We start from the raw sequence: 19,146 nt of genomic DNA on the forward strand, positions 1-19,146 counted from the left end.
GAACTTAAATAATATCTTTTTGAAACAAAAATACCAAACACATAATATGTCTTTTAGCAGAAGAAAAATTGTAGTATTAATTGATTTATTGGTATTCACATGATAAACAGAGTTGTAATCTCTCCTTCACATTTCTGATTACAAATCTCAGCTAAATTCTGAGAATAGGAATGAAAACCTAAAAGATTTTTTTTGTAAAGACTTCATAGGGTCAAATAAATGTGGCTATCTTGAACTGGTTCATGAGTTACGCTGATCAAAGCTTCTTTTGGATTCAAAACTTCTGATGACGAACTGTGCCTTATAAGGAGCTCCAAGGGGCATTTTCTGCTAATTTTTAAGATGGAAGATCTGACAGGCCAAATCTAATTTTCCTTTATCCCTGTAGTTCCCTCTTTCCTTCCCCTCACATATCTATCTCTGCTCTTACTTATAGCCTTGCTGATTTGTCAAAATGTTACTAGGTGAGCTAATTTTTCTATTTCATTCTGTTTTTTTTTTTAAATTCCTTGAAAAGCCGCCTTGTCTCCTTGCTCAGTTGTTCCTGCACAGTATATGAGTTTTATCCTTGTCTTGCCTGTCTTCACATTCTCTTTTCTCAGAGCGTCCCCATTTCAATATGTTTTGTTAAGCTAGTTTATTCTTCCCTTCCACAGTGGACCTTCATCAGTGTGTATACCCTTTCACTAACTCATGCATATTTTATCAGAGGTCTCACACCTTCCAGTTTTCTGAACTTTGTTTCTCTTTTGTTTGGTGTTCCTTCAACACTTTCAGTCTCTGTTTCTGTCTGTCCCCCTCTCTGTCCTTCCTACCTTCTCTTAGCACTCAGCTTCTGTACAAGTCGTAATATTCCAGTTTTCTCCCCTCTTTTTTGTTTTTAGCTCTTATTTGATACAGGCAGCTTCCACAGTGTACTTGAGCAGGGAACTTAAGACTTAAAACAAGATGGATTGTTGCATTGATCTTGATATGCTGTAGGTGTAGCAATTTGCCTAGAGCATAGTCAGTGGAACCTCACTGAAACTAGCTAACATAGGAGACTAAAAAGTCTCTGCTGAGCATGTCTGACATCAGGCTTACTTGAGAAAAAAAAAACTGAATAGATTTTTATAGGAATAGTTAGACGAATGTATTTAACTTGAGGGCCATCTTCTAATATGTCTCATAGCCTGCTTTTAAATCATTCATATGACAGAATGCTTTCATGCAAAATAAAAGCCACACACAAGGAATTTTTTTTTTTCCTTATACACTTATAGTTCAGCTAAAATATTTTGGGGATCTCAGTCTTGAAAGCAACTGAAAACATTGATCTCATAATGAAATGTGCCTAGATGGGTTTATAAGGCAGTGCATTCCTGTCTGTAGCAAAATATAAAACTTACATTAATTTAAATTCATTATGATACATATTCATAAGAAAATTCTGAACGTAGTAACTATTTCTCTCTCTTTGTAGCTACATTTTCCTTTCATCTTAATATTTGAGTGTCTGACAATATCCTGCTGTGATTTGTACTAAATAAATATAACATAATGCTGCATTTTCTAAAGCTTCCAATTTTTTATGACAGTTAAATGATTGCTGTACTGGTATCTTGTATTTAGACAGTCAGCCTTACTCTACTCCTTTGCCTTTGGTAGCAACCTGTTTGATTTCATTTTATGTATCCTTTCTGTTTAAGACTACATTGACTTACTTTTTTAAATACTTAAAATCTACTTGTCTACATAGAAGACTAAATTGCTCTATAAGCTATATAGAGGTGCCCCCAACCTCCTGGTTAAGTCCATGGGAGCTCTGAGGGTGCAAAGGCAGAATACAGGTATGAAGTGCTTGAAATTTAAGCTTAAACATTCTTCATCCTTGTCCTCAATTACAGAATCTTTTGGCTGAGAAGGTGGAACAGCTGATGGAGTGGAGCTCAAGGCGCTCAGTCATCCGCATGAACGGAGACAAATTCCGAAGATTTGTGAAGGCTCCACCTCGTAACTACTCTGTGATAGTGATGTTCACTGCTCTCCAGCCACAGCGGCAGTGCTCTGTTTGCAGGTAATTTATACCTTAGTGATCTTTCTTGTCTTCCTCACCACAGTTTTCAAGTGAACGTTTTAATCAATGGGCAATATGCCAAGAGTAGGGTTGTTCGTTGCATGGGATAGATGCTTACTATTTAACAGGCTCATGTGTTTGTTACAGCATCTTTTCAGCAACCTTTTAATCTATATGTCAAATTTTAGAAGTCTTCCTAGTTTTGGGGTTTATAAAATTACAGTTGAATAAAACATACACAATTGAGGAAGGCTTTCTCTTTAAGAAATCTGCTTTGCTTTATTATCAGTTGACCATGATCTTTCCAAAGACATTTCGTGACAGAAGTGATTCATTACTATTTAATAATATGATACTTCACTGATTTCTTCAGTTAAGAGATGTCCAAGGCTCTGATGCAGATGCGAGTTGCCCTGTGATTTCACAGCTTTGGACAGTTCTTATATGCAAGCACCTTTTTCCACGAGAACATGTTTATTGTGGAATACCGTCTGGCACTGCACTTTGATATGTCCTGGTGACTCTTTTTAGAATACGTATTAGGGTGGCTCTGGTATTCTTCTAAGTTCAAGATCTTTCTCTGCAAATTCCTAGTTCAATAAGTTAATCCAAAAATGACTAATGATAGACATAGAAATAGGGCCAAGGGACTGAAAGGTAGTCATGCACTTAATTACCTTACTAAATCAGAAACTGAGCTAATAAAACCTTCTTCAGCCAAAATATGCGTTAGAAATAATTGTGTTTAGTAATACATGGGATTATTGTGCAGGGAGTTCTAAAGAGTATTTAAATAGGCAGCAAAATACTCTGTAGAACTATGAAATACATAAGCTGTATATGAAGAAATATTATTTCTTGGTTTTAAACAGGTGCACTTTAAACAATGCACAAAGTTGGTAAATGTAGCAGCTTGTGAGATTTCTTAGGTGTTGGAATGTGCCATTTACAATAGAAACTCTAACTTGTGTACCTGTAGCCATATACGGTTTTTATTAGACTTTTTTAGTAGATTAATCTGTTTGTCATTGAAGTCAGTTGGTCAATTTTGAGAGAGAGTATATAAATTGCATCCCATGAGTTCACCCTCCACATCTGAACTGTGAAGGTGAAGAATTAGGTACACAAGCTTTCCAACGTTCTTAAGTCAAAGGAATTTTTTCTTTAAAACTTCCAGCACTTCATTGCTGTGATTTCTTCTTCGTGTTGCCAGAGTTCAACTCTAGGAAATTAAATAGGAGTTGAAAGTTTACCATATTGTTTTAAATCATTCCTTGTTTTCCTACCCAGTAGATAAAGCTACAGGAGATGCACTAAGTTCAGCTTTCTAAGGGTCGATGTATTCATCATTATAATGGCCATAGCAAATCCTTTCCCTATGTTTTGTACAGCTCTTTTGTAGGGCATGTGAAAACAACATAAATATTGCTGTTATTAACGAAGTTAATTTTGCTTACAACTGTATATTGTTTAAGGAAGTTAATTTCACTTACAACTGTATATTGTTTACTGCACTGAAAAAAAGCTTATAAACTTCATCCTGTAATATGCCAGGCTACCCATTTATGTACAGAAGCAACTGAAAATCTGAAAGCATAAAATGAAGGAAAAAATCAACATACTGCTTTCAGTTGTTTTTTTTTAAATAAATGTGAAGTTGCTATCCACTTTTTCATGTGAAAGAAAAGGAATTTAATGAGGTTGATCGTACTGCACATAAAACCATTATCAGGAAAATCGACGTTTTCAAATCAATGGCTAATTAATGGACAGGAACACTGGAAGGATATACAGAACTGAAATGCATGCATTGCTTTATTGTTAGCTATTCACTAGCCACTTTGTTTAAAGGAAAAATAGATTTTAACTTAATCTGTAATGTTCTGTGAGGATGCTTTTGTCCAAGATTTAACTGTTATTCATAAAAATATTTTCAGAACAAGTATATACAAAAAAATCAATGTCATATTTCAATTACAAGAAAGCACCTAGACTGAAATCTTTGGCTTTGAATAACTTTGTCACAAGAATTAGTACTTCCCCCCTCCCCCCCCCCAAAAAAAAAAAAAAAAAAATTGAGCCTGGTTAGTTTATGCACCACAGGATTATCTAAAAAAATAAAAATTGTTTTGTCTTTTCCCTTTGGTGTCTAGATTTGACATTTCAGTTTTTGACATTTTGACATATTGACATTTCTTCTGAATGTCCAGTTTATAAAGAACATGGGAGCAGTATTTTCAAAAGGGAAGAAAAGATGTTTGTGTGCTGCTGTTGCATAGAGTCTACATCAAATGCTAAGCATGAAAAACACAGCATTATACAAAAAAAGATAAATAACAGGATGGGGAGCAATGGTAAGAGAAGAGCAGTGAAAGCTGATCATCATTAGAGCAGGCCATTGCAGATTTGCACATATGAGACCTGAAGGGATCATGTGTGTCCTGTCTTGTTAAAATAAACTATATTCTTTGTGTATCTGATTTTGTGTTTGGTTTCTTTTAGAATGTTTGTTGTTAAAATGAGCCCCTGCTTACAATAAAATCAGTATGACTTTTCTGGCAGGTGTTTTGAATTATTGTGCCACCAAAGATTGGGAGGTAGTTTTTTGCATTCAGAAAGCTAGTGTCACTTTTAGCACTCTTCAAAGCGAATGCAAAGTCAGTTTGGTGACCCAAGTTCTCTACCAGACTAAGGACTATTGTGCCTGTCCATTGCTGAAAAGTGCTATAGTTTGGACATTGTCCTGAAGGTATGCAGGAAGGATTTCTCCTCCTGCCACCCCATCCTTTTTAACACCAGAGAAGTTCCAAATTTTGGATAAAACTTGGTTGGGGTGATCTTAGCCAAGTGTTAAAGTGCTTCGAGGCATGATATTTAAACATTTTTAAAAAAGTCTTACATATCCATATAGCAAGGACCTACATGTGGAGAGCTGACCCAATTTGTCTCAGAAAATCCAAGGCTTTTCTGTGCGCAGCAAGGAGGACCTGGTAACATCGATCATGTAAAGCACTTAACAGTTAATGATTTGTGAAAGTATATGGAAATAATACCAGCTTACTTTTAAAATGCCATATACAAAGAAGTCCCTGGGACTTCAGGCATTTGGATGAAACTTTTGTATGTAAAAAAATATCCTTTCAGTCAAAGGAGCTGATCTTTTTTTTGGTAAAACCAAAGCATACTGTGTGTTTTGTAAGTATTCTCTAGCAAAAGTTACTTAACATAAGATCTTTTTTCCAATGGAATTAGAAGCGCTTCTTTATCATTGCAGGAGATGAATACATAATCGTATGTATCGCCTTGAGAAGGATCAATTAGAAATTTTTTTTGAATGCTTTGTTTGCCAATTTTTGGAAACTTACCTGTTCATCCAATGCTAGGCTTGTTTGTTCCTGATATACATCATATTGTTGTATTTAATGCTTTCCCTTTACTTAATTTTTCTTTATTTGCTTCTAATTTTTGGCATTATCCCTTTTCAAGATACAATTTAAAAAAGTTAGAAATCCTATGTTTGCATTACTGATTAGAATTTATTCTGTGCCCAGAATAAATTACGTTGATTTACAGGTGTTTCTAAAAGACAACTGCCAGTTTGTCGTCTTTGAGACAGAGACTGGTTCTGTATTCATCTTAATGAAATATTTTCACAAACTGTGGACTGGAAAATTTATCCATAGGCTATCTGAATCAATCCAGTCCTAACACATGAAGGCTTCTGTAATCCAGCAGCTCTGTATACATTTTAGTAGTGCCTCTAGTCATGCCTCTGGAGTGTTTTTCAAGAAAATTCTGTCTTTATTCTAAAGCAGAATTTGGAGTACAACATTTCCATCTAGCTTATGGGCAAGTAAGTTTCAGTTTTCTGGTCCAAAAAACTATTGAAAGCCATCTGATGCCTTCACAACTGTGTAAGTAGTAGCATAAATGTCAGTTTTCCTGTTGACACAATTGTCTAGGTTCAATATGATGTGGCTGGTATTGAGAGATGAATTAACCATAACAGATTAGATAACCTATGTGCTCTCGAATGTGAAGTCATTGATGGAGGTGGGATGTGTTTCTAACAGTTGAAGATGTGAGTTTTTTTCCATGCACGTTTGGAAATGTGTTTGATTAAACAGTTTTGGTCCCAGGAAATTAAACTTGGTTAGTCTTAATAGACTTTACGTGTTACTACTATTCTTCATGTATATACTCTGCAACAGCACGTTGGAAGCAGATACTAAAGGGCACTTTGCACTGTGATGAATCAGTCTGGATCTTTTTGGTTTGGATGAACTGTCAGAAATAATCTAACTCTAAACAATGACTCCTCAGGATATATGACCAGCTTCCTTTATTCCTTTGTGCTTAGGTATTCACTCAACGAGATAGTTTCTCTCTGTTACCCACATCAGTCACACTACAAAAAAAAATTACTTATGTATGTAAGAAGGAAAACAAAAGAATGGTCACTCTGACAACATCTTCACAGAGGTGAAGAGACTATTTCTCAGCCTGTACTTTGTATTGCATCCAGGCAAATGGCAACTGCTAGCCTAACGTGAATGCATTTTGGGGTGAAAAATCTCTTTGAGCTTCTCTGCTCTTTGTCTTCTTGCATCTTGCAATCTGTTCCACCATTTTATTATCACTACATTTTCCCAAAGGTATCAGCACCATTTTACGAACCAGACTTCAATGACTGCCCTGCTCCGCTTGATTATTAGTGCTTTGATTTGCAGCTGCACATGGGCTTTAGGTCTAGCCTGCTGAAACCATCACTGTTCTGACTGTTCCTGACAATCTTTCAGTGTTTTCAATAACTCGTTCTTTCTTGTTTGTTGCTGTACCATCTAATCACTCCATAAGCAAATTATATGAGGTCTTTTATTTTACTTTCTAAGCACTGCTTCATCTCACTGGCAAAAGCAACCATCTCTGCTTTGTATACAGGTGCATGTCAGAGGTGTCTTGTTTGTTGCCAAACAGTTCACATTTTTGTTTGGTTCATTTTTCAAATTCACTGCTGGGGTATTTTCATTTAGAAAGGGATATCTGTGTCAGAGAAATTAAACTGGTCACTTGAGGTTTTTTCCCCAACAGGTGAAGCCCATCAACAAAAGATGCATATTTTGTTTTGTTGTTGTTTTCTTTCCTTAGATTAGCGTTTCTTGAAAAGATCAGAGCAGTGTCAGAGGCTAAAGATACTGAGTTTCAGTGGTTAGAGTCTATACCTTGACCTGTGCCACTAGTTTGTTATGTGATAATGGTTCAAACATGTAAATTAGACCTGTACATCTCTGTGAATTTCAAGCTACCTGAAACAAATGGATTTTGTTTTGCATACTTTCTACTATGGTTGTTTATGACTGTGAATTCCCAAACGTTTCTTTTAAAGATGTAACTGAGCCTGTCTGAATGAAGATTAAAGCCTAGAATTAGCATCACAAATGATCAGGATTAAAATGGGGAAATGCAACAGAGGAAGACTACAGAAATTGCAGGTGACCACTTGTGGAGACAAACTTGTAAACTGCACAAACTGAAAATTGTGTTGTTTCAGTGATGGATGATATTTAATAGTGTTTTACTGTGGAGGTAACAAACCTGCTTCCAGATTCTTGGAAAACACAGTTTTGCAGAGACAGTATTTATGAAGGAGAAGCTAGAAATAGCTGGTAATGCAGAGGAGTTTGTGTAGCCAGTAATTTTCTTCACCCCCATGTTGACCAGGCTATTGCATTTTTAAAAGTGTCATAAGTTTCATTATATTGAAAGGAGCACTGATTACTCCCATTAGCTGAAGTTGTGTGTGTGTCTATAAATACATATGTGTGTCATACATACATATATACGTATATATACATAAAATATATGTAGGACGTGAGGGAGATGGGTCAATTTTGCAGGTGTGGCACATTTTTTCTAAAGACTTCTTTTGTTTTGTTTGAGTGACAAGGCTGAATTCTGTCAGAAATTATTAATAGCATCTATTGGAACAAGCTTATAGTTACTGCAGAAAGCCTGCTGCAGAATGAGCTCAAAGTTAATTGCTTAAGATATTCCTTCTGTATTTCTTGCAGTATTATATAAAAGGTAAGTTACAATTCGACATACAGTTTGTGTATTTTTAAGTTTTGAGCTTAATGTCGTATGTGTTTCATAAAGGGCTTTGAATGTAGCTGCGTTCTGCTGTTGACTCACAGTGTGAGGAAGGAAATGACAAAGTATCTGAGAGAAGAGATTCCACATAATTTTATTAACATCCACCCTATCAATGAGACCTCCAAGAGGAGGTTTTTAATCTAGAAAAGAGAGGAATTCTGTTGGCTTCCCTGTTCAAGAAGATATCTCAGAAACTGTTTGCAAGTAGCTGATCAAAGAGTAGGTCAACAGCAAAAAGAATTCTGACAGTCAAGGAGGTGTCATCAGAAAGAAGAGAGACGATCCTCTGCCTTTCAGTTTTTTGCTCGTTGATCAAGAGTGGGTAGTGAGAAAATCATTGACAGGTCTCTTAACTGTACTGAGAGGGAATTGTCTTTTGAACTTTTGTTCAAAGAAGGAACAAGAAATGTGGAAGGAGCTGTTGAAAGTTCTGCAATTGCTTTTCCAGTGCTCTTCAGGATCTTGATAGAAGTATTGATAAGTCCTGTTTAACAGGGCAGTAATTTTACATAAGAGACTCCTTATTCTTCCTGTTGTCACAATTTATTTTTTTTTAACTTTAAAACTTCTACAAAATATGATCTCATAGTTTCTTTTCTTCTGCAGAATATTGGAAATTTCATGGGATGCTGTAAATAGAATAACATGGATTTTAGCTTGCTTTCTCCTATTATAGATATCGAGATTGCATAAACAGCGTAGTTTTCCACCAGTGTCCATACTCTTTTCATTTTGTTGTGTTTGGTGAATTTTCTGGACACATTTGTAGATACTTCAGTGCTTTTTGTCGTGACATTATGAGTCACCCTAAACAAAAATAAAAGCAAATAAGCATTCTGAATTTATTATCTTCTTGATACTGAGAAGTTGTCAAAATATGCACTTAGCCCCTTCTCTTCATTTTGGGAAAACCATTCCAAATAAAAACCAAAAGTTGTTTTGGAAGTAAATTGCAGCATTGATCACAGTTTACTTTAAACAGATGGAGAAGAATGGGCAGGTGACCTGGTAATGCATTCTTTGCCAATTGTACATTTTAAGTGTTTTGTACAGTCCATAGTGTGCCAAAAAATAATGCTTTACTGCTTGCTTTGGCAAATAATTCCACAGTCTCTTTTATTATTTTCCTAATATTCCATTTGTGTTTTCCTTACTATAATGTTGGACTAACAGAATAAAATTAATCTAATTTAATACAGCTCAAGCTATACAAATCTGATTATCTGCGATAGATACCCACATAATTAATCTTTTTAAATAAAACTTTTAATATTTCATGAGCACCTCTTGCATAATTGAAAAAAATTTTGTAGAGCATTTGCTTAGCAGCTTACTTTTCAGTATGTTGAATTTTCTAGGTAAATCTAATAGTAGCATTCCCATTTGGTCTGGCCGCTATTTTCCAGTAGCTGGTTAATATTACTGTTGTTGCTAGTTCCTGTGTTGCTGTTATGATGAAATTCTTAGGTGACTGTAGCAGCAATAACGTTTAAATCTTCTCCATCTATCAAAAAATCCTCTCAAACTAACACCAGCAGTGGTAATGTTTTTATTCTGATGAGTTCATAGCAAATGTAGTTCTGCTCTATGACTTTATCGTATTTCATATAATTATTATAATAATTTTATATAATTAACATTATGTCATAGAAACAAACTGATAGAATTGATGTTAACTAATGATAGAGATAGGTAGATAAGAAATAACAAGAGTTGATTATTGCCTGATGTTAATTGGAGGCTGAATTTTTTTCAGCCAAGTGCTTAGCTTTTTACTATTCTTATATCTGAAAAGGAGTAACCAATGCTAGAAAAAGTTATTAATATGATTGTATCAGCATTGTATCCATTGGAAATTATATAGTGGACTGTAGGATGTTCTTCAGTTCTATATGTAGTAATCCTGTAACTTTGTATACCTGCCCCTCCTTGTTTCACTCTCGCTTCTCCACACACCTCACAAGCTGCTATGAGGATGTATTACAGAATGCTTTGCTGTATCCTCAGTGTGAGGATGAAACTGTGCTTTGAATCTGTTACAGAAAAACTAAGACAACCTTTTGCAAAATGATACTTTCTGAAGTATACTTTCTACCTAATATATTCATTCAAAAGAGTTCAAAGATGAAAAATACATGGAGATCAACAGCAACAAGAGTCTTCTTTCAAATAGTGGGGGTATAACTGGAGTATCTGATATTCCCAGAAATACTGTTTCATCACAAGTGAAAGGTAGACTAAGAAGAATGACGGCATCAAGTTGAAGTGATTTTTATCTTGTCCTTATAATAAAAATGCTCCAGCTTTAATATAGCAGCTTTAACAGAACAGTGCCCTACAGATAGTCCTTAAGATTTTACAGCATTCCTTTGATGTTGGCTGACTGCCCTCTTCAGGATGACAGTAAATATGTTAGTCTGCTTAATGTTAGTATCTGTTTCTAGAAATAACCAATCTAATGCCTAATCACGTTTTTTTTTTTTATAATTGCAAACTTTGCACATTGAGTAAGTGTGTTAAGTAGCAAATTTTACTCAATCAGGTAATAAGGGTGAAAGTTGTTTTGTTGTGCTTCATAAGATTTATTCTTTGGGGGGGTAAGAGATCATAAAATTTCATTTTAACTGCTTTTTTTTATGGTAGATTTTTTTGTGTACAATATATTCCTTGATAGAACACAACTCTGCTGGAGTTGTATGTAATATATTTTATGCCTAAGGCTTATCTCAGTTATGAGGAAATGAGGAGGACCTTATGATATCTGTGGTCCTGTCATCCTCTTCCCCCTTTGTTCTCTCAAGATACTATATGTATTATGTGTGTTTAGTGGAGAGTTTCTCTTGCAACAAACAGATTTTTGCATCTACAGCTTTTAAATAGTGTTCTGCACCATCAAACACATAGAAGTGGTTTTATAGAAACACTGTTTTGAGAAAAGCTCCAGAGTACATTTCTTTATACTACTTCTGCATCTTATCACATGCAAAGATTAGTTGCCAAGTGGTAGAACCTTGGTTTGGACTCTACAGCGGATATGATTTATTAGTATTATGGAAATAATTAGCAAAGGAGCCTGTGTAAAGGCAAAAGTACTGCAAGGTTCCTTTCAGTTTTTTTTTTCTTTTTTTTTATTTTTTTCCTTTTCTTTCTGAATTATTCATTGTTGTGGATTTGTCCTGTGGAAGAACCTGTGGTTTTATGGTTCTGTGATTGTGTGTTTAGAGAATGTCTCTGCTGGTGAGGATCCCAGAATTTTTCTTCTGGAATTACTTTTTTCCTTTCCTCTCAGTATGGACAGGACAAAGTTGTTTTGGTTTTGTTTGGTTTTTTTTTTTTTTTTCTTTTAAAATGAATGAACAAATGAAACCCAGCTAACAAAAAAAACCTCACCTGAATATAGAGCCATGAGTAAAGCCAAGAGGAGGCTTTCTGACAAATTTGAGTAGTAGCAATATGACTTTCTAGTTATGATAGAAAAGATTATTTAAACCTGTATGTTGTCAGAAATTATCTCTTACCACTTTTAAAATGAGTTTTATAGAAATAATCTTGAGTGTATTATGCTACTTATAAGCCTACTGTTCATTGAGTTAGCATCATTTCCTCAGTGCTTAGCAGTTTCTATGGTTCTTTCTATGGCTCTGCTGTTTTAGGAAGATTACTACTGTCACATTTCTGTGTTATTTTTCCACTAGTTTCAGAATTCCTTATGTGCAACTGCCTTCAGCAAATAAATCCTGATATCGTACTCAAGGGCCACGTAAGCATCTCCTTGCACGGATCTGTTAGCAGATTTGAGTGACACTTGCCACTCAGGCCACTCCTGTTTTCTGAGACTTTTAAATATGGAAAACATTACTTTTTGTTAACATCATCTTGGGATGTGTCTGGTATAGTTTGACTTAACACATTTGTAATTTTGGAGAAGGCAAGTTTGAAGCAGAGAATTGCGTAACTAGCTGAAACTTGTTTTATTTGCTAGTATGGGTGTTGAGAATGATACTGCAAGTGTAATTCATCCAACTGCTGCAGCTAGTTATAGAATGTTTTTTGCCAGCGAATGCCACATGGATGTACGTTTATTTCTTTTCCTTAACAGGCAAGCTAATGAAGAGTATCAAGTACTGGCTAATTCATGGCGCTATTCATCTGCTTTTTCAAACAAACTGTTTTTCACAATAGTGGATTATGATGAAGGGGCAGATGTTTTTCAACAGGTAAATGTTGGATACTGTAAAACATTCTTAATTTTTAGAACTACATGTTGATTTGCAAAATGATACAAGACACAGTATTTTCTGCGTGTAGGTGTGTACCTCTGTGTTTTGTATACAAAGTCGTCTTGGTTAAAAACACCAGGCACTACAGTTTCTATGACATTAGCGAAGACAGATTATACTAGTAGCCACTTCTAGTTTTTTCCAAGTGTAGTTTATAATGTTTGTTAGTAGATTGCATTATGTGTGTGCAAATTTATGTAATACAATATCCTTCAACTCCAGTAATATTTGTATTAGTCTGGAAGTTCTTCAGGGAAAAGAGAAAAGATTGGTTTAGATTTTACATATTGGCTATGAAGAGTGAAAAATCAATTGTTGGAGAAAAGTCTAAGGCCCCCTCTTAAATTGAGTAGTCAAGGCAAAACTCATCCCTTAAAAATTAATACTAAATACTGACATGCTTTTCTCTGATATTTATCCACTGACTGAAGCTAAAAATACAGATTAAGAGAAGTGACAAGTTTTGAAATTCTCTGTATTTTTAACCACCTTTTGGTGAAGCGTGTGATTTAAAATTTTCAGGGGAAAAGTTAAATACTTATTTTTAAAATACTTAATTAAAAAAGTTTAATTACTGTGTTTAGTAAATATTTTTGCTTCCAACTGACACTTAGAATGTATTATCTGTCTAAAGAATGGTTATTAATTGCTTAAGATTTTGCTTTAAAAATGTTATTTCAAATAAGCTTTAAAATCATCTTATGTTATCTGACATGGTTACAATAATACAAAATATGTTGTTTGATCTTGCCTTAAGCGAATCAATACATATTAGAATCGTCCAGTTCAATTTATTCCTTGTGTAAAAGGACATAGATGCAGTTTATTTCAGGGGGTATGCATTTAAAGTAATGTAAAAGTTAGACCAAATTAGAAAAAATATTTAAGTTTTTGACTGTCTTTGAGAAATAAAGTGTTAAGAATAAGTGATGCTAATGACCATTTTAAGGCAGATTTGGGGGAAATGTAGTTCTGACCTTGTTCTTACGTGTGCAGACAAGTCATGTAATACTGATTCCATAGCAAAAAAACCCCCAAAAGTAATGGGATTGATTTTTCAGCTTTGACTCTGTTTATAGAGAAATGACAAAGCAGTTGCAGACCAACTGCCCCCAAACTCTATACAATGTCAGAAGGTTTCTGTATCTCAGAATGTTCCTGTATCTTATAAAATATTTTATTAAACTATTTCACAACATTTGTCTTAGCCTTTCTCAGAATATTTTTTATTTCCAAATCAGTTTACTACAGAGGGCTATTTTTTCTTAGGTGGAAAATATTTTCATAGCTGAAAATTTCTGCTGATAAATTCAGTTCTGTACTTGATTAAATATTATGTTTTGGTAATGTGATAAAACTCATTTTGCAGGAATGAAACAAACAAGTTTACTCTGCATTTGTTATTTAAAGATCTCCATATTGCATCATCTTTTAAGTATTTCCCCTGATTTTGCTTATGTTAATTTTCATTTTTTCAAGTGTTTTATTGCACTATTTATGGGATGGACTGAATTTTATATAGTAAAATTATACTCTCCTATACCACCTTGCAAAGTTGAAGTCAAAATTTGAAGTGGCAAATGTAAATGTAAATCTATTTATCACCTTTGAGTTTTTTGATGTAATGTGAATAGTTCCAGTGACATCAACACGTGGATTAAATGATCTGTAATTTCTAGGGCAAGTTATGTAGTCTAAGCTATCTAGGCCTTTCTGGATTCAAAAAAGACTAGTCACTCATGGATAGTCAGTCTTGAAGCCAGTGGAAGGCTAGAAGAATAGTTTAGTCTAGTTAACCTTGGATTGTTGAGAGCTAAGCAAGAGAAACAATGTCAAGCTATTTAAACACTTTTTTACCTCCCCTAGAATTATAACCTATATACTTTAATAGATTGGGTGAGTGTGGGGTGTCTGTTTTACTAATTACAGGAAAGTTCTTACAGTGTGTGAGAACTTTAAAGCATAAGATATTCTTACTCAGAAGAGCTTGTGGGTGAAATACTCTGAATAATTAAACATCCCAAAGAATCTAAGGGAAGGAATATTCTGAGCACTCTTTTTGCAGGACTATACATGAAGATGTATAAAAAAGAGTAACGTATGGAGGCAAATAATATTTTTCATGCTAATTAGACTTGTGTTGTCTTACACATAAAAGGTAAAAACTTTTGAGGATAGAGTTACAAATTTTTTTTCTGCTATTTTTCCTGGTTTTTAGCTGAACATGAACTCTGCTCCGACTTTCATGCATTTTCCTCCAAAAGGTAAACCCAAGAGAGCTGACACATTTGACCTGCAGAGAATTGGATTTGCAGCTGAGCAGCTAGCTAAATGGATAGCTGACAGAACAGATGTTCACGTAAGTCTTTTGACAATTTTAAAAGTTGAAGCCAAATGTATCTTTGTAGTTTGAGACAGGCTGATGACAAATTCTGTCTTTCCTTAATACTTTTTTTTCCCCTCAAGTGTAGGTTCTAGAACATATTAAAAAAAAAAAAATATATAGTCATGGTACTTGTGGTAATGCAATTTGCAGATTATATTCCATTCTTGCTTTGTTAAATTTTATGTAGTCTTATTCTGGATGAAAACAAGAAGTTATAATAATTAGTTGTTAATAAGTAAAACATGCTTTGCAAAACTATATACAAAACAGATCCAAAGGTAGCTGCTTCTAATTCCAACACAACTTGCAAATCTGTTGAAGAAATAATGTTTTGGAGTTGGACAGTTCAAAATCATGCTTTAAACTTTTTTTGTATTATGTGCTTATTAAAGGAAGTACAATTTTTTTCATATTTAAGTATACCTTTAGGGATTAGTCTTTCTGACTGAAACCAGATTTCAGATGCTCCCTGTTTGTTTATATGGAAGGTGACCTGTTTGCATGTATTTATTTGTGATCTGTATTTGCATTTATCTTTTCCAGATTAGAGTGTTCAGGCCTCCTAACTATTCTGGTACAATTGCACTGGCTCTTCTGGTATCTCTTGTTGGTGGCTTGTTATATCTGCGAAGAAATAACCTAGAGTTTATCTACAACAAAACTGGCTGGGCCATGGCAGCTCTGGTATGCAGATTTTCCTTACTAATATACTTTCTATTAGTTTCTTATTTTAGCATATGTGTCTTCATTACTTGCACAGTAAATTAAAAACCATTGCATTAATACATTATTCAGAATGGTTCTATCAGACAAAGATTCATAATCTAGATTTTGGGGCTCATAAGCAGTGAGTATCAGTACGAGTGATTCACTGAAAATTAGCAAATTCTATGATAGTTAGCTGCAGATTTTTGTTTGAACTTGAACAAGAAAATATTTCTAACAAAAAGTGTTACTAGTGTTCACTGCTATTGTTCAGTTTGCCCTTTTTTATAAAAGCAGTAATGTTATGATTGGTTTAGTGTGGATATTATTGTCAGACTGTATCACTTTAGAGTAATGAAAGGTTAAGAAAAGTAACCAAGGCTTTTATGTGCTTGTAAGAAAATGACAAAAGAAATAAGAAACAAAGAAAAAGGTGGAATTCTTTCCAAAACTGGTTTCAGTAGTACTGACCTTAACATTCCACTGTTAACCTAAATGAGAATAGGATGATCTTACAGGGTTAATTCTGAGGAAATTCTAAAACTAGCCAATAGTCTGTTTGAAATACTAGTCAACTAAACCCTCAAGGCCATAAATAGTGAATTAAGATTTAATGTACTTAATAATGTATTGCAGTGTGTTTATTTATATCACAGTTTTCAAATAACTGAGTAGATTGATGAAAAATGTGGACTATGCCACATAGTCAGCAGTCTCAGTTTTAGATAGGAAATAGCATGCAAGGATGGTAGATGGACTGTTAAGGTGTATCAATAAGTACTCATTACTCTGCCATCATTGTGACAGACAGAAGAGGAAAAATCTAAGATGCAGCATCTAAGGCTTAATTTTCAGGGACACGGGGTCAGAAGCATGGTTATCAACACTAGAATAGTGTCTAGGGTCTTCAAGTCCAATCCAACATTTTACAGCTTAATAGAGCTCCTTCCTTCTGTATTAGCAACGTATTAATTGAGAACAGTACTTCTTAAAAATTTGTCCCTGTATTTTGTACAATATAAGCCAAGCTTTTCCTCTTTTTCCGTGTAAACGGTTATTTATTCACTTCACCATTTTAAAGACTTTCTCTCAATTTGCATCAATATGAATTAACCTTTCTTGAAAGCACATGGCTAGGATTGTAGATGGAATTATGAGTTTGCTTGTGCAGCAGCATTCACATTTTATTTCTCATTTAGGCTCCCTTTCCCATGAAAGCTTGGACAAGATGGTCTTTTGAGGTCCCTTGCAACCTGGGCTATTCTATGGTTCTGTGTGTTTTAGCTCTGCTAGAAGTAGGTTACTGATATATCCTATAATTGTTTTTGCCTTTTCAAAGCCACATCATATTGATGGTTTGCTCTTCTCCTCTGATTCAACAATATAAGAAGATAACTTCTTTTCTGACACTTTCAGCTGATGGCAGCTTTTATTACATCAGTTCAAAGATGAAGTTACCTAGAACCTGTTGGGCTTTAATTCATTTTTATATCTAAATAATTAAAAAGATCTTAAAGCAAGCTCTTTGTTCAGAGTTCCTTAATGTTTGGCACTAGTCTTGAATAATGGCTACTGATAATACTGTTTTCTCTCATGTGCTATTGTAGCATTTCCTACTAGTGTACATGGCATACATTCTTTGTTTAAGCAGTTTGTTAATCTACCCTGTACATTGAGGAAGGAGTAAAGAAAATGAGGACGAAATAAAGAACAAGATTTCAAACAAACCACCTATAGGACTAGATTTCAAGTAGAATGATGTTTCATTTTGATCTAGAGAGCCAGGGGCAGAATGTCGTCTTTGTTCCAGGATGTCATTTGGAGTATCCTGAGATCTAGCACAGAGTTTTGACAGTTGTCTTCCAAAGTAAGTTTGTCGTTTTTAGTTCCATATATTTTTCTAGGTTACTGGTATTTTTCAGTGATAATACTTTTTAAAGATACACTACCACTAGAAAACTCAAATTTGGTATGTATCAGTCTAACTTATTTTTGGACTCCTAATTAAATATCTTTAGAGATCACCTGAGTAAAACAGTAATTAGCACACCAAAATAGATGTTTGTGTCAAAAATCAAATAAAGATATGTAATCAGTGATATGTCCTTTGTTTAGCCATGCACTGTATCTCTGGAGACAGCAATTTTATTCCAATTTCATACTCAGGGTTTCAGATGAGAAGTTTAATGTTTGAATGTTCTGGGGAATTGTGGTTTTTGTCTTGCAGAAGTTAAAAATCAGTTTTTCAAATCAAGAATCATTCTATTACAATCTGCATTCAATAAATAGTTGAAGATATAATTAACTTCCTAATTAAATTAAGAAAATTAACACATTAATTCTTTCTTAAAATATTTGCTGGTCTCCTTAGCAGCAGCTGGACATTTTACATCTGAATGTAACTGTAAATTACAATGTAGAAAACTTATAATCACATTCAACTGAATACTTGTGGAGAGGGTCAATGTTCGAATGTGATCAAACATTTAAAGAAATTGTATTAATGCCATTCAGTAATTGTCATCCTGTTGATTGTATTGACAAGCAATAATAGAGTTAAAAGGAATTAAAATGGCATTAATGCCATTTATTGTTGTTGCTAATACTATTTCCTGTAAAATTCTGTTTACTTTAAAAATTAATAGCACTTAGAGGATGTTTTAGAAAAAGGTCTTATATCTGAAAGTATATAGCAGTTAACCATGGCTCTGAGCTGGTGCTTCCCTTTTTGTAATGAATGTTGTCAAAGCCCCATATTGCAAAATGATGTTTTAGCAAAGATCATGAAGTTACCAGGAGTCCTTTTGGTTTTATTCAGATCTACATGGACATACAAGTTAATGGTATAAGTTCTTTTTGGTGGAATCGTCAGGGACTCCAGATCGCAGGCTTTTGCACAGATGACCTTAGTTCTATAAAATGACTAGAATATGTCAAGATCCATAGAAGAAAATGGACAGTTATTAACATACTTATTCTAGGGTATCATGTAGTTATGATTCTCTTACATGGTGCTTTTTTCTGCCAGTAAAATGTAAAGCTTCTTTTTTCATGAAAGCTCATTAAAAGCAAAAATGGAGAAGATGGCGTCTAGTTATGGGGAGCGAGTCATGCCTAATAAAATGCTTTTCTGAAATGTATAAATAAGAAATACTTTATTTTAAAGAATTATATTCTTCATGAATATTTTTTCCTTTTTGAACTTTAAAAAACAGACAGGGAAAGCCTGGCAAGATGCATAAAAACTACAGGAAGCCTATGTTTTTGACAGGAGTATGGGCAATTATTTTGTTCCTTATTCGCAGGTCTCTTTATGGGTGTTGCAGAACTGAGAAAGCACAGGAGATTTTTTCTGAAAGCTGTAGTTTTGGGGTTTGATTGGTTCTGGGGAGGTGTTGTACTGCTAGGTAGCCAGCATTCATTAACCATATGGAAAATAACATTTTTAATTTCAGCTGAAACTCTTTTATAGATATCCTGGAATTCAGTAAATGAAAACTGTATCACTGCAAATAGACAAGTCTCTTGTTTTCTTTTCCTTGTTTTTCAGAGCTTCTTAATTTATT

The 19,146-nt window shown here is 34.3% G+C and overlaps 1 protein-coding gene across 1 annotated transcript in view; it reads left to right on the forward strand.

Moving 5' to 3' along the window:
- The first annotated feature begins 1,886 nt into the window (after nt 1–1,886).
- TUSC3 (tumor suppressor candidate 3) overlaps nt 1,887–19,146 on the forward strand; it is a 75,087-nt gene continuing 57,827 nt past the window's right edge. The window contains exons 1-4 of the mRNA XM_059817932.1: nt 1,887–2,056; nt 12,309–12,426; nt 14,708–14,848; nt 15,419–15,559. Of these exons, the coding sequence (XP_059673915.1) occupies nt 1,917–2,056; nt 12,309–12,426; nt 14,708–14,848; nt 15,419–15,559 (540 nt within the window). The 5' untranslated portion in view covers nt 1,887–1,916. The remainder of the gene's footprint in view (nt 2,057–12,308; nt 12,427–14,707; nt 14,849–15,418; nt 15,560–19,146) is intronic.

The sequence above is a fragment of the Gavia stellata genome, chromosome 5 (assembly GCF_030936135.1).
Source record: "Gavia stellata isolate bGavSte3 chromosome 5, bGavSte3.hap2, whole genome shotgun sequence".
Classification (NCBI taxonomy): Eukaryota; Metazoa; Chordata; class Aves; order Gaviiformes; family Gaviidae; genus Gavia; species Gavia stellata.